Below are 15,193 nucleotides of genomic sequence, written 5' to 3'. Positions count from 1 at the left end.
TTTGTCTAAATGATGATTTTAATTAGTAATGATGTAATTATAATATACCTGAACAACAAATATTCAATAGAATTATTTTTTTTGTAGCCACAGGCTAACATTATTATATTAGTTTTTATGGCATCACTCATCAGTTGACAGCAGCAAAAACATTTTTAAAATTAGCAATGAAATACTTTAAAGAACTCTACCACATTAAAGAAACGTTCAACATAAATAAAGCGCTAAATGCTAATTTACAGTAAATGAATCAATGTGGTGTGACTGAGTGCTAGTCTGGAATAAAGCCAAATATTCATCAGGAAAATACTTTAAACTTAGCCTAGCAATAGCTTAACATCTGCCATATTTTAAGTTTGTAAGGATAGCCTGAAGCTAAACCAGAAATATATCAATTAGCTTTTCAAAATAGACAAATGCTTAAATTTAATCAAAAGCCCAGCTTAGCGAGTTCAATCCCAAAAGAGCTCTTTGTTTTACCTAAAAGTTAGCCAGAAAGTTAGACCCAGTGCTTGCAGGAATGTTTTTTTAAACTGCAAGGGAATTAATCAATCTTAATCTTAAATCATATTTTGAATATATTAAAAAATATAAATAAACATTAATAGTATTGATATACAATGCAGATAGAGCAACAGCAAAAACAACCAAAGATAGCATGAGGTAAACAATACGTTTCCAGACAGCATGTTAGCCCAGCACTTCTTAATGTCTTAACTGAATGAAAACCATGTTTAGAGTCCGGTCAACCCCAGGACAAACGTTTGTCTCTTATTTTAAAATGTGTGAGTATGAAGAATAAAACCACAGAAACACAGTGAAGCTGCATGTTCATCTACATATGGTCTGTGTGTGGGTTGGTTTGGTGACAGAAATAGACTACAGACACTGACTCAGAAGTGAAACTGCTGGACCGTCACAGCACAGTCAACTCAAACAGGGGAAAAAAAAAGATGATTAGATGTGGAGATAGAAAATGGTCCCTACCACTGAAATCATTAAACCTCGGACAACACTGACACTCTATTTACTCCAACCCTTATGAATACCCTAATGTGTCATTATCCCCGGGAGCTGTCAGCCGCAGCAGTCAGAAAATGTAGCCCTTGATTATAATATAGGTGAAGCCTGTGTTTATTCCACTGAGCCACAGCTACTGCTGACATGTTTGTTTTTTCTTCTTTTTTAATCAAGGTCCTTGAAACAGGCCTGGCTGGCACAGCGACGGTAAACACAGGCGTTCACAGAAGCCACTCCCTGAATCCAAATACATTCATGACCACAGAATAAACTGCAGTTTTGCATACCAAAATGGAAAGAACAGGAAGTATGCAAAGATGCTGAACACAGGCATGCAGTATATAAAACCCCCTGATTTCCTGTGTAACATTGTGAGGAGAAGGACAGCTGCACCACAAAACTGTCAAACTGTTTCTCTTTTTTCATTTCCTTTGTCAAACTTCTGTTTCATTCAGATGGTGTGGTACTACACCTTCACTTTGCAGCAATGGTATCTACATAGTATACATGTTCGTGGTTAATGTATCAATGTGGGCCAAGTAAAACAACGTATGTCCCACATAACACACGAGCTGGGTTTTAGATGTACAGTAATACATAGAATATATAATTTAAATATGTCAACAATCATTTGTCTAATTTGACATATTTTTCAAATTATAATCTGATGTTTCCCTTTAAATACAGTACACTAAATCTTAATATCAAGGGTTCTAAGAATATTAAAATGAATAGGTCAAAACAAACAGGACAGTTCCATTTTAACATCAGAAGTCCAGGCAGTCAGAAAACTTACTTTCAATAAAAAAAAAAAAGTTTTGACTTTTCACTTTTTGTGAATTTTATTTTTCTCCTTGAACATACAGCTGAAGACACAATAACACATCCACCAAAACTGGCCATAAACAAAATCTGACTTTTTTTTTACTCTCATGTCCAAGCCCAGCTACTGGTACAGCAGGTGGAGCTCATGTGTTTGGACTGAAAATGAGGATTTGTCCACATGTTCCACACAGGCCCTGAATATGTTCCTGTGTGACTAAAGAGCAATACATAATCAAAGGTGATATGTGTCCCACACGGGACAATGTGGTCAATGTGGGCCACATCAGGCATTCAAACAAGGGAACTGGATCTGTTATTGCCCATAGAAAATCCCAAAATGGCCCATGTTGAGAAATGATAAATGTGACACTTTTTGAAAAATGTCGCACTGTCATCTGGATGCGGTCTAAATGCCTCACATTCGGCCCATTCTCATTTTAACTACATCTGGGAACATTGCAGTCAACCTCTGAACCACATCTGGCCCACAGGAGTTAATTGTTCATACCATAAAAACCACCGCAAATATACAACGATGATGATGATCTGACAGAAACAACCAGAGAATCTGTCTCTGCATCTCAGTCTCCCGTCTGTCCAGGTTTGACCCCCGTAGTCAGCATGTGTAGCACGTGGTTGAACAGTAGAAGACGTTGTTGTTGTGCGACAATAACCGTGTCCAGAACTCAGTTGTGTAATTGTGACACACTAAAAGGTTTCACACTGCGATCACAGAGGAGCCGTGACCCAAGGACAGTGCAGATGACTGTAGCATGTGGTTGCAGGGATCAAACATGTGACCGACAACAGACGAGCTGCTGACGTAGTTGTTATTGCTGCAGCGCTGTCTTGGCACGAACATGTAGTAGTTTTGTCACTGGTGGAGAATCGGTGGTCTATGTGTACGAGCGGCACTTGATGTGTGAAGGAAGCCTTTCAGGTTGGATCACAGTGACAAAGTCCCCGATGTTTCCCTTTAGCATCAGCTGTAGTGTCTCTTTAATGAGGTAGAGACAGATGTCGGACTACGTTCACGCCGAGGGCCTTTACGATCAATTAGGGTCAATTTGTGTGTGTTTTGTAATTAGACAGAAAAATTAGACTTCATGTCACATTCAGGATCTTTTGGGAAAAAATCAGATCTGTATTCCTCGCCTATCATATCACATATACAGCTTAAGGGCAGTGGTGGCTTGTTGGTTTAGGTTTCAGGTTCGAGTCCACCAGCTGCACAGTTACCACTGAGGTGCACTGAGCATGGCATCATCCCCACACACTGCCCCCTGCTGAATTTGGTGATGGGTCAAATACAGCGGTCACATTTTGTGACACTGTCGTTCACTTTCCACTTTCCTATGGGTCAGGACCGAAAGAACAAGATCCCAGAAATGATCTCTCTCCACAGGGTGGCAGGGCGCTCCCTTAGAGATAGGGTGAGGAGCTCTGTCACCCGGGAGAAGCTCGGAGTAGAACTGAGTCAGCTGAGGTGGCTTGGGCATTTACATTGCATGCCCGCCGGACGCCTCCCTCGGGTCATGTCCCACTGGGAGGAGACCCAGAGAAAGACCCAGGACATGCTGCAGTGACTATGTCGCAGGATCCACCCCCCCCCCAGAAGAGCTGAAGGAAGTGTCTGGGGAGAGGGGACTCTGGGTGTCCCTGCTCAGACTGTTGCCCCCGTGACCCAGCCCCACATATGAGGATGACGACGGATGAATGGAGATATGTATTTGATTTGGATGAATGGCCTGGATCTGACGTGTGCTGCTCAGACTGCAACAAAACTCGTATTCTTGCCTCTTGCCACATCCTCTTGTGCTCTAAGAGAAACACTGTTACATTTTATAACCTCCCTTTCTGCCTTAAAGCAAGTGAGGACACATGTATCTAACACATCACGAGAACACAAAAAAACCCCAAAAATGTCACTATCAAAGGTGCAAAAGAAAAGCTAACACAAACATGGTCCCAGTCTCAAATGGAGCCGAATGTCCGTCTGGGCTGGAGAAATCGGAAAGTAATATAACACGTGGTACTGGGCAATGAATGTCACTCATTGTCGGGCCATGTAGCCGTGCATTTGCCGGAAAAAACAACCGCGTCGCCATCAAAATCCTTGGAGACTTCTGATGTTTGATGATTCTTCATTTTGCCTTAAATCATCTTGAAGGCACAGTACTGTGTTGAGTGTAACCGACAGAGAACGTTTACACAGGTATAAGATTTACACACATATTTCTGCACCTTCAGTCTGAGGAGGAACATCGTACAATCCATGCACTTTTCCATGCGGCACAGACAATATGGCACCTTCACATTAGTCACTGTTTTACAAGTTTTTCTCAAGAAAATATACTTTAAAAAAAAAAGTGCAGTAGTGTGCAAAAACCTCCGGTTCTGTTGTTTCAGCAACACTGTAATAAGACCAGACAGTAAATCCAGCTACGTGCAGTTGCAACTCCAAAATGCCTTTCTTTCCCCAGTTAAGTCTTGAATAAATAGGGGGTTTGTGTCACCAAAGGTGTCCAGCGTAAAAACTGCAACAGCAAAACCACTATGTCTACGGAAGGGGCTGAGTGATGTCACTCTACACATCGTCCAATCAAATGAGCAAAATAAATAAAACATAAAAAGCAAAGCATGTAACAGGCTGGAATTGTAAACAAAAAACTTTTGCTAAAAGGATAAAAACAATATGCTAACTGTCACTGCCAAGCCCACCTAAGCCTGTAATAATAATATATAATTATAATGCAAGTACACCGATATCATTTTTATTTGTCATGAGTATTCTTTACTGTCTCAGATTTCCTATGGTACCTGAACGCCCCTCGTTACTGACATGCCAGTCAGTGGGAGCCACTTAAGTGCTTTGGGGGTTGGAGGGTTGTGAAGCTTTTGCGACGTAGCAAACTACACTTTCCATACATCGAGAGTTAAACACGCCCACTTCATACCATGACTAATCACATAATAGGAAAAAGTTCCACACTGATAATCTGTCAAAAACAAGCTCTAGGAACTTCCTTTCAACGCTGCCTGTGTTTTACCTTTGTTTCAAAATAGGGGACAGTGTTGAGTCCAAACACTGAAGTGAGGTCTCATTTCTGATATATTGTTTGGCAACACAGATATTGGCAGAAGTTAAATAGTTGATAACTTGCTAAGGAAAGGGACAGGAGAAAAGACAGAAGGCAGTGTCCCTGCCGATAAACACAGCACCAAGTACGGTTCATTATTTTAGGAAATTCAGGTGTACTACACCGTTAAAAAAGACTGAACGTTCAGTGTTTGAGTCCAAAACAACATTGTGGCCAGAGACTTTTGCACAGTACAATTATTTACATTTGCAAGGCCGGTAAGAACTTTTGTACATTTGTCATGTTGGCGTTGTGCATGACTGGAAAGAACAGCACGAAATGCAATCACAAAATAAAAAAAAAGTGAAAAAACAAAAAACAAATCACAATTCTGTCAATAAAGTGTTTTACATTTAAATCAAAACAAACAAACTCATTAGGAAAATTAGGCAGCCATTAAAATGCCTTTTTCTGAGACGCCCACTCTGCTTTAATGCCACTGCCTCGCTCTTTATATCAGCGTCTGGCCATTTGAGAAGCACAAGGACACGGCGAGAACATGGATCAAAGAGACCACTGTTTTCCTGACTGGGCACTTGGCAAGAACAGTACAGTTACCCAGGGGTGACTTACAGCTGCCCCTCTAAAGAAGTATCTCAGCAGCTTGGCTTGTGTCAGTGAAGCTGTTGAAACGGTAAAAATACTTTTCATTTACATGCTTTTTCCAGCGCTATTTCTAATTTTTTTTTTTTTTAATTCACATTTAGACAACAATAAATGCAAGCACACCAGTGTGTAAACATCCTCCCTTTGCATTAAAGGAATAATATGCAACTTGGCTACGCATTTGTGGGAATATACTGTAGTATTTTCTTTTCATTCCTAATGGCTCCTGCTTTGAAGTAAAGCTCTGTTTGGCTGAGCATTAGATTGGCATTGGAAAATGCCAATCAAGTGCTGGGCTGAAGAAAAGCAGAGGAAAATCCTTTTATTCACACACACTCTCTCCCCCTAACCCCTCCCTACTCTCTCCCTCCCCCCCTCCTCCCATTAAATTTCACTTCTATGCAAGTTTCTAAGAACCAGGACGCCATCATCTCCTCTGTTGTTTGTCACATCTTGTCAGTCTTTCAGTGCATTTCATTATCCCCCCATGCTCTGCTGCTCCTTCTGCCTCTGCTTAACAAAGACCCAGGGGGGGGTTTGGTCCAGCTGCCACATATCGTGGTCAGATACAGTAGTCAGCACAAAAAAAAAAAAAACCCATCCCCCAACCCTTCCCCACTGTGCACATTTTCACTTTTCTTTCCAGCCTCAGCTGAGGGCTTTTCACTAAAAAACACCCACACATCCATGCACACACACAGACACACGTGTCCATGCACACACACAGACACACGTGTCCATGCACACGCACATATTTTACTACAGAAACAAGGGGGCGGAGGTACGACAGGTTTTAGGAATGTTTCAAGGTCTCCGTTGCTGCTGGTCTATAATTTTTTGCGGGAAAATGGATTAAGCAATACAATTACGCAGCAGCAACAGCAGTGTGTGTGTTTGTGTGTGTGTGTGTGTGTTTGTGGACGCAGACCAGCCTTCTGCCAATTCAATAACCAAGCACAACTTCATCTGCTTCTTGTAATCCACCAAACCTCCACTGACCGCTGCGTTTCAGCTCCACGCGGTGCTCTCACCTCCTCCCTCCCTACGGCGGGCAGCGTCCTATTCTCATGCGCAGCGTGCCGCTTTTGTGCAATTGCCAGAGCTGCAGAAACTCCTCAGGCATGGTATGGTAATAGCTGTAGGGCAGGATGTTGTCGTAGTAGTGGTGGCTGACCGGCCGCTCGTCCAGGCCGATGGAGAACGGCCAGAAGCCGTAGGCCGTCACCTCCTCGCACAGCCCCAGAGCCAGGCTGACCAGGTAGAGCCCCGTGGAGAGGCGTTTGGCGTGGATGTTGCGCGCTTTCCAGAATTTGCTCAGCGAGTGCAGGAATTCTGGGTTGGCAAACAGCATAGTGAGGTTGGAGGAGGTGTCTGCCAGGGCGTAGTAGGCTCGCAGAGACGGGTCGGTGCAGGGCTTCATTGAGAACGCAGGCATGTAGATGTAGCTGGAGCTGTACACCTTCATGTTCTCCACAAACACCTTCCTGGACCACAGAAGGTTCTGGAATCTAAGTAAAAATAAAGACAAATTTGCTTTTATAAAGTGTTTAGTCTGCACCTGAAAATATATTTTCTTCTGGTCACCAATTTTTGCATAACTTGAAGCTTATTTTCTTTATAACCATTAGTGATCTCTGGACTTAATGTTTTTAGTCTTCTGCAGCTAAGTTTTAATTGTTCTGCTTTTCGCACTCCTTTATTCATCTTGTGGCTAATATTTATTCACCTGCCAAACTTTTAGCTATGTTCGAGTTCAACTTTAGCTATTTATCCCCAGGTTTTTGGAGTAATCGTTCTCTTTCATTTGGGAAATGGTTTGATTTTCAGTGAGTCTTATGAACTATTTTGCTCGATTTTTTTTGGCTAATACTTGTGTTATTCAACCATTAATCTTAACTTTCACCAATCTGTCTTTTTGGACCTTTAGCTTCAGCTACAAAAACCTGTAATGTAAGCTATCAAGGGACTCACTCAGAGTCACTACGTCAGTTCATATACTGCAGTACCTTTTTCTACATCGTGCTCAGTATAGACACTCATTAGACTTTGTCTAATGCACATTTTGGCCTCCATCAGTGTGATGCTGCAGAGCACTAGTGAAATGAATCCCTTTCAAAAAAGCGTAAGATCAATATCTCAGTATCAATATCTGAGTACTTCTCACTGATCTCCTCCTCCACAGGATCATCTAGGTTTTCTCAAACACATCTGCGTCTGCTCCTCTGTATTTACAAACACAGGCTTCAGCAGAGTCCACATGGTTCACCTTCTCTCTATGATGCTGGGATTGGCTGTGACCAGGTGCGTCCTGTGTCCCACGTCCTCCACGTATTCCTTTGTGAGCGGTGGAAGGTTACTCCTGAGGAAAGGACACGTGACAAAAGACACAATATTCACCGTCTTTGGGTTGATCTGCGACAGAGGATTGTTTATTTTTTTATTCCATTCAGACCAGTGTGAGTGATTTACATCTTTCATTATTGAGACCAGAGTTGTTTTGGTACATGTGGTTTTAGTTGTTTAGAACAGTGGTCCCCAACCCCCGGGCTGTGGACCAGCTACGGTCCGTGGGTCAGTTGTTACCGTGCTGCAGAGAAAGAATGCATAAATTAAATTATTTCCTTTTTATTTATTATCTGATTCTGAACGATGTTTTATTTTGAAAAATTTCCGGTTTCTCTCGGCCGCATCTGTCTATGACTTGGCTTCAGAACTTCGAGGACACTGCTAATAAAGTGGCTTATTGTTTACTATTATACGTAGGAAATACCAGTTTCTATGTCGGTCGTATCGTTTTATTTAGTTGTATTTATCCACCACACCTTAAAGGCTGGTCCGAGGCGCAAAAAAGGTTGGGGACCGCTGGTTTAGAAAACACTGACGCTCCCTCACTGTGGAGACATTTTCATCTCCTTTAATCACCACGCTGTAAAAACAATTAACTTAACAACTAACCATTTGGCAATATTTTTTCTCAACCCAAAATATCATTTTCAAACGTATCCGTAGATGGTTTTGGTTTACTTCCAAGTCCTTTTTAACATGTCCTTCTCCTTTTCCTATCATCATCTATTTCAGTATTTGCTCACTCAGACTGTTCCCCTCCTGTTTCCTTTCTCTTGTTTCCTTTTTTCACTGCAGACCTTTTTTTTCGGTGTCCTTTTTGCTGAGCTTCTGCCGTCAAACACCAGCAGCACCTCATTATTACTGATGGCGTCGCGCTCTCTCTCCAGGGCACAGCTGAGTCTCATTCACAGTCAAGCAGCTACCACTCATGCAAACACACGCGCACATTCAGTCACAGTGAAACCAGAGAGTCCTTCATTATTCTCTCACCGCATAATGAAGTCGGCCTGGTCGATGTGCTGTCCGCATTTGCTGTGTCTGAGGATGCCGCTGTTGCCAATCACTGCACACTTCTTCAGGGGCAACGGCAGAGGGTTGTCCTGGGGAGACAAGTTTGTTTGTTAGATTTGTTAGCATACTTTGGTCCCCTACCACCAAGTATTACTTCCCCTGAGGAATTTTACAGTTCAGTGGAGGACTTTAAATGCAGAATCCATGACGCATTTAAAAAGCACAGGCGTTCTTTGTAGCTATAATACAGTGTACGACCCCAAAGGTCGGCAAAGACAAAGACAAAGTTTATTTAATATAGTTGGTCAAGCTACAAGCAGCAAGTCATAGTGTCTTATTAGATCGAGAAACATGACATTTATATTAAATCATTTATAAGGACAGCCCATTTTCTCATTTCGCACAGTGAAAGAAAATCAGACAGACCACGGCCTCCTTTTGAGACACCAGTTATTAGCATTTGTGCATGATAATGTTCATACCATTAATTTTCAGAACTCCAGAGGGATTAATAAAGTTCTATCCATCCATCCATCTATGTGTAATCTAAACCTCTGGCAGATCAGATATCATGAGCCACAGTTCTGGCCTGAGAGCCGTCTGTTGCTGTCTGGATTGATTGATCTGGATCGTCTTTTATTCTCCCAGACTTCTGTGAACTCTACAACATTCGGCGCTTCATGCTGGAGCTGTGTTGCAGCGACTCCATGAATCCTATCCTGGCTGTGAATCATCCTCCCTTTAATTAAAGCCTCCTACAGGGCTGGTATTAGGAGTGTGACAGAGAACACTGTAGAAGTCCTGCTCCGTGAAACACACACCTCAAATGTTCTCTTTCTATTCGCCGCGGCTACATTATTCAGAGGTGCGTATTATAAAGACAGCGGAAACAATTGCGTTCATTATTCTCCTCCAACTGGGCACACAACCGGGAATACACACATCTCTCTCTCTGCCCCAGGGTGTCAGTTGGACCATGACAGCGGGGTTAGTCGGAGAACAATACCAGCTAACAGTCCATGATGTTGGGGAGGGGAACTGGATTTAGCCAAGGGGTTCTAAAATAGAAACCCGGACGTGGAATGGAAATGAACGTCTCTTCACATCAACGTTAACATTTTGTGGAATAGCTTGTGGTCTCGATACCTAGTTGAGGATCTGAACTGGTGTCAATTTTAGAAGTTGTGATCCAATCCAAGGTGATATAATAAATGTACAGTAGGCAAATAAAAAATAATTAGTAAGTAGATAATATAGAGAGAAATGTAAAAAAAAAAAAAGAAATGTGTAATGTCAGGGTAACATTACCAGCAAATAATTTCATTACCAGTAAAAATTACCAGCAACCAAAGCCAAAAACAAAAACTGCTAACAAATAAAACATCAACAAGAAAACCAACAAGGGAAAAAACAAGAAAAGTAGCTCAAACCTTGGTGGGAAAAATGTTTGGTAAATTAAAAATAGCTTGGATTAAAACAACACTAAAGCCAGCTCTGGTCATTTCCAGCCATTTCTTTTTTCATCTCTGTTCAAATCGCCTGCTCTACATCAACACAAAGACAATGACACGGCGCTGCGGCTCCGCTTTATCGCTCCCTTTTCCTTATTTATCTCCTCTCTCCTCCCCCATCATAAATGAACCTGCACAGGCTGCGATTGCAAATTAGGGTCAGATATTCACCCTGTCTCTCTGGCCAGGATATTAGAAGGCAGAAGTGCAGCATCGGCAACAGGGACGCAATTTTGATTGTTGCCGAGACAACCTTGGATACCAAAACCACGGCAACTGCAGTTGGACCTGAAGAGTCTCATTTTCTCCTGTTTCCAAGCGGGAATCATAGCAACCTTTGTAGTAGTAGCCTGTGTACGCCTGCTAACTGTGGAAATGTGGAAAAAGATCAGTGTTTTTCTAAGTATATTTTTTAAATATTCTTTTGTGTTTTTTTGACAACAGTTTCTTTAAAGAAATCATAGATATCTCTATTGCCTTCCTCATCCACGCAGGCTGTCCTTGCTGTAACCCCCTGTGCCTGCACTGATTTGCTCCACTGCCTGCTGCCATTATGAACCTTGTAAGAACTCACAGTCCCCAAAACGGTGTTGTATAACGCTGAGTCGGCAAAGGAAAGAATAAAACAACCACTTCCTATTTTCCCTGGTTTTTGCTTCTCTGTCGTTGCTCAACACCTGACCCAGCACACTGAGGGCACAGACATGATGCATGCAGTACACGTCATGACCAGACCTTCACCTCACACTGTCGTGGAACTCATGATTCAGCCTTTTACTGTAGTCAGCTGTTAGTAAATGTTAGATTTTTTTCCCCTTCATACCTCCACAAAGAGCGGGAAGGTCTCGTTGTTGACGGTGTGCGAGTGGTAAAACTCGCCGTCGTACCACAGGACCTTGCCCATTGGTGAGTTCTTCTTGGTTACAGCAAACATTCCCTGGGGATTGCAGCAGTCCGTCAGCAACTTCCTGTGCAGAAAGGATGTAGGTATTTAAAAAGGGTTTAAGGCAAATTAGATTTAACAGCTTGAATGGGAGACAGGTTAGACACACGACTCATAATTTCTGTCAGTAGGGAATGCATAAGCAAGGAAGCGTGTGGCAAGCTTTTATGGTACACCTGGGAGTTAACCAGTTCTCCGTAGACTGGAGCGAAATGATTTTACAGCCACTATACATTAGTGAACACACTGTGGCCAAAAAATTCTTCCACCCCTGACCATAAATAGATAAAGCTAAAAATTTAATATTTCAAAAATTGGTGGTGAACACATAGCACTTAGCTTTTGCCTCTATTTATCCCAGGGGTGCTCTAAATGCAGTTCAAATTAGCTTGAACGTCTGTCTCCTGCTTTCCAGGAAAAAAAAAAGTTTATATAAGTCTCCACAGAAAAGTTTCTCCGTGAGGTGCTTCATCTATCCTTTAAGTGTGTTCTGTAAGTCATTAATAGTTTTAGCGCTAAAACATTAGCATTTCCAGAGTGAAGACATTCGCGGTTTTGTTGCTAAAACATTAGTATTTTCAGTGTGAAGACATTTGCGGTGTCAGCGTTGGGGCTAGTCTCCAGGTGTTTTGTTTTAATGCCCTATCATAACAAATGTTGCAGTCTGTCTTGTCCCTGATGTTAAATACCTCCAAACTGCTGACAGTGCTGACCTAATTTAATAAATAAGACACCGAGCTGCAGTAAGAACACACACTCACAACGGACTCACATGGGCTAAAAATGCTATAAGCTTTTCTACACAAATCATTGGGGAAATGCGAGCATTGCAGGGAAAAGACAAATGTATAACTGATATATATGTATAACTATATATAAATATAAATTAATAATATAATTTGGACAAGTTTGGTAGGCCGGATTAAAAGGTTAAAGGGGCCGCATCCGGCCCTTGGGCCGTAGTTTGCACATGCCTGGTACAGTATAGTGAGTTCACTGGATTGGTAATTGAATGAAGTATTAGGTCTGATACTGATACTGACACTGGAGTACAGTACCGGGGCATCCCTAACTGCAGTACAACCAGCCTATGATACTAATGAAAGCCATGTTGCGACGTGCATGAACACCAGAGCTAATGCTAGCTGTGGGAAATAACCTTTTTTTTCATGAAAATGAAAAATAAACATTATACAAAAAACAAAAATTAAATTGGAATTCTAATATAAACAGCCTTTATCCATAAGAAATGATGATATTTAATTTATGTTAGCCACAAATCTGACAACTCTTTTGTGATATTGTTAACTTGTCCTTAAGACTTGTAAACTGGTCCCATTCTTTAAAGACTAAATCTGTACAGGAATAAGTGTGCTTGAAGCAACAAGGTTCAACGTTTTAAAAGTAAAATAATTTTTTTTTAGCTCTGTCTCCTTCGTAAACATTGGCTGCACATCTGTTCTTACAGGGTTTTCTTTTGGTTGTTGTCAACATTTTATTAACTGCTCAGAGTCTCAAGTGTTAAGGAGAACAAGGACCGGTTTGTCCACCACCCATTGTCATTCGTTTACAGTCGCCCTGTTTTAAGTATGTTATGGACTGGATTAGAACCAGCAGTAATTCCAGTGGCTTCCAGTTCAAAACCAGATCTGCAGCCTGTGGGATCGCCCCAGGCCATCACACACTTATTTCTAAGGGACACATCCGGCCCCGAGCATTAGTTTGCCCATGCCTGCTGTAGACCAACCCTTCTAACTCAGTTAGTAGTTACATTACACTGGATTACAATCACAGTCCCATGTATTTAACTCCATGTACAAAAAGTTGTACACATACCACTGTTTGAGAACCACTAATCTAATCGGTGTCTTTACGGACAGCCTTATTTAAATGCCATTTTTATCAGGATGTCTTTTTTATCGATCAGTTTTGTCCGCGCAAACGCAGCTCTTTACGCTGTGAGTCTAATCTCCAGTCCACAAACTGTAAATGCAAACGAATAAAACATACAGGCAGAAAGCAGCCTGGCTGCAGATAAAAAAAACCCCCACAACCATTTCTTCCTCTTTCTGGTGGCCTACGACAATTTGGTCAATGATTACGTTGTGTCATTCCTTTGGAAATTCCTGCACACTCTACCTCTATTTATTTAGCGAACATTGGCATTTGCTGCCAAGACTCGCGCATGAGCCGGAGATAAACGAGCAGAGAGACGAACCTGTACAGATCGATACCCGTCTGGTTCTTCTGCCACACATCCCCCTGCCTCAGCACCTCGTCCACCATCTCCTTCTCGCTGGGAAGCCTGTACACAGGGAAAATGTAGAACCAGCAGAGAACCAGGACGCACAGAGCGGCACACACGGACAGCTTGGCCCGGTAGCATCGCACCAACATCTTCCCGGCTGCGTGGAGTCTTGTACGGTTCATAAGGCAGCAGTGACCGGTCGGCGCTGCAGTAAATCCAAACAGGTGTAGAGTCAAATTAACTCCTTTAAAATCCTCTTATTAATCTGCAGGTCAAATCAAGTACATTCCGGGTGAAGGATGGAGAGGGCTGCAGAACAGTCAGTTACCCGGCAGATAGGTTTGGATGGGAGGATGGAGAGGTGGCGTCTTCTCGCTGCAGCTGCACCTCATGCGCTGAAGCGTTTTGTTGGGATTGCCTTAATGTTCTTCCCGCGGCCCGTCATTGACTGTGTTTAAAAAAGCACCGCCCCTTTGTACCGCCCTCTGCGGGCGCTCATGCTCACATCATGGCAGCGAGGCAAATCCGTTAAAATGCATTAGCAGAATACAATATTTTTTCAACTTGAAATTTGATGACTTTTCCTAGATTGACCCCAACATTAGAAAAAGTGAATTGTTACCTTTATTAATATTTCCATGTAAGATGTACAAAAAAGGTACAAATATTGTCTTTGGGTCAAAATGACCCGACAGTCAAACTGAGTTGAAATCACAGTCACAGTTAGTTACAAACCACCAAATTTGATAATGTTTTAGTTCTGTCTTAGATCAATCAGTAGCAGAGCTAAACAAGACAGGACAGGTAGTCTTCTCACTGCCTGTGACCTGATCTGACCCAAATGTAACAGTATTGCTCCTTTGTCTGTGTGAATTCCCAGAGGCTATAATTTAGACAGCACTGCCTATTCTCTCTGTGCTGAAGCCATGAGTGTGCGTTATAACATTGAACAGGCTCTAGAGCTGATTTTTTTTCAAGATGTCCACCAAGACAACTCTGATTCAGAAGAGGAAGATGGGGAGGAATACAACCCAGAGCATAATGAATCCCTGAATCTGAGAGAGAGAGACTTTCCTTTCAAACAACGGCAAAATAACATGGTCCTTGGCAGCATATGACAAACATGGCAGAACAAAATGTAACGAGGATGACCCCAGGACTCACAAGATATGCCATTTCTCATGCCCATGACATTGTCTCAATGTCAACTCTACCTGTTCATCACACCAGCAATAGAAAAAATAATCCTAGAGAAGACAAATCTAGAGGGTTTTTGCAAATATGGCGACAGCTGGAAAAGGATGGATGAGACTGACCTGCAGGCCTGCTTAGGGCTGCTAATCTTAGAATTGAAAGCTCCTTTTTGCACATTTCTATTCTTTCTTAAGTATTAAAAATACTATACAAATATTGCTTACCACCTATACAGTAAACAATAGTACAATTGACAACGTCATGGCAACGAGCGTTGTCTTGAATAAATGCAGTCTTTCTGCCAGGTGAGGCAAGTTGTTTCTTCAAGCAAAATAAGATTTGGTGTTTA

The 15,193-nt window shown here is 42.1% G+C and overlaps 1 protein-coding gene across 1 annotated transcript; it reads right to left on the bottom strand.

Annotated features, from left to right (window-relative positions):
- On the bottom strand, nucleotides 1-14,545 carry st8sia1 (ST8 alpha-N-acetyl-neuraminide alpha-2,8-sialyltransferase 1). The gene is made up of 6 exons (XM_025057469.1): nucleotides 13,979-14,545; nucleotides 13,621-13,855; nucleotides 11,283-11,427; nucleotides 8,928-9,037; nucleotides 7,858-7,950; nucleotides 1-7,099 (listed from the first exon to the last, which is right to left on the bottom strand). Exons 1-6 carry the CDS (start codon nucleotides 14,040-14,042, stop codon nucleotides 6,634-6,636), a joined length of 1,113 nt encoding a protein of 370 aa, XP_024913237.1. The 5' UTR covers nucleotides 14,043-14,545; the 3' UTR covers nucleotides 1-6,633.
- Between the last annotated feature and the right edge of the window lie 648 nt (nucleotides 14,546-15,193).

Source organism: Cynoglossus semilaevis, chromosome 8 (assembly GCF_000523025.1).
Source record: "Cynoglossus semilaevis isolate Cse_v1.0 chromosome 8, Cse_v1.0, whole genome shotgun sequence".
Classification (NCBI taxonomy): Eukaryota; Metazoa; Chordata; class Actinopteri; order Pleuronectiformes; family Cynoglossidae; genus Cynoglossus; species Cynoglossus semilaevis.
This window is presented reverse-complemented; position numbering and strand designations above follow the sequence as displayed.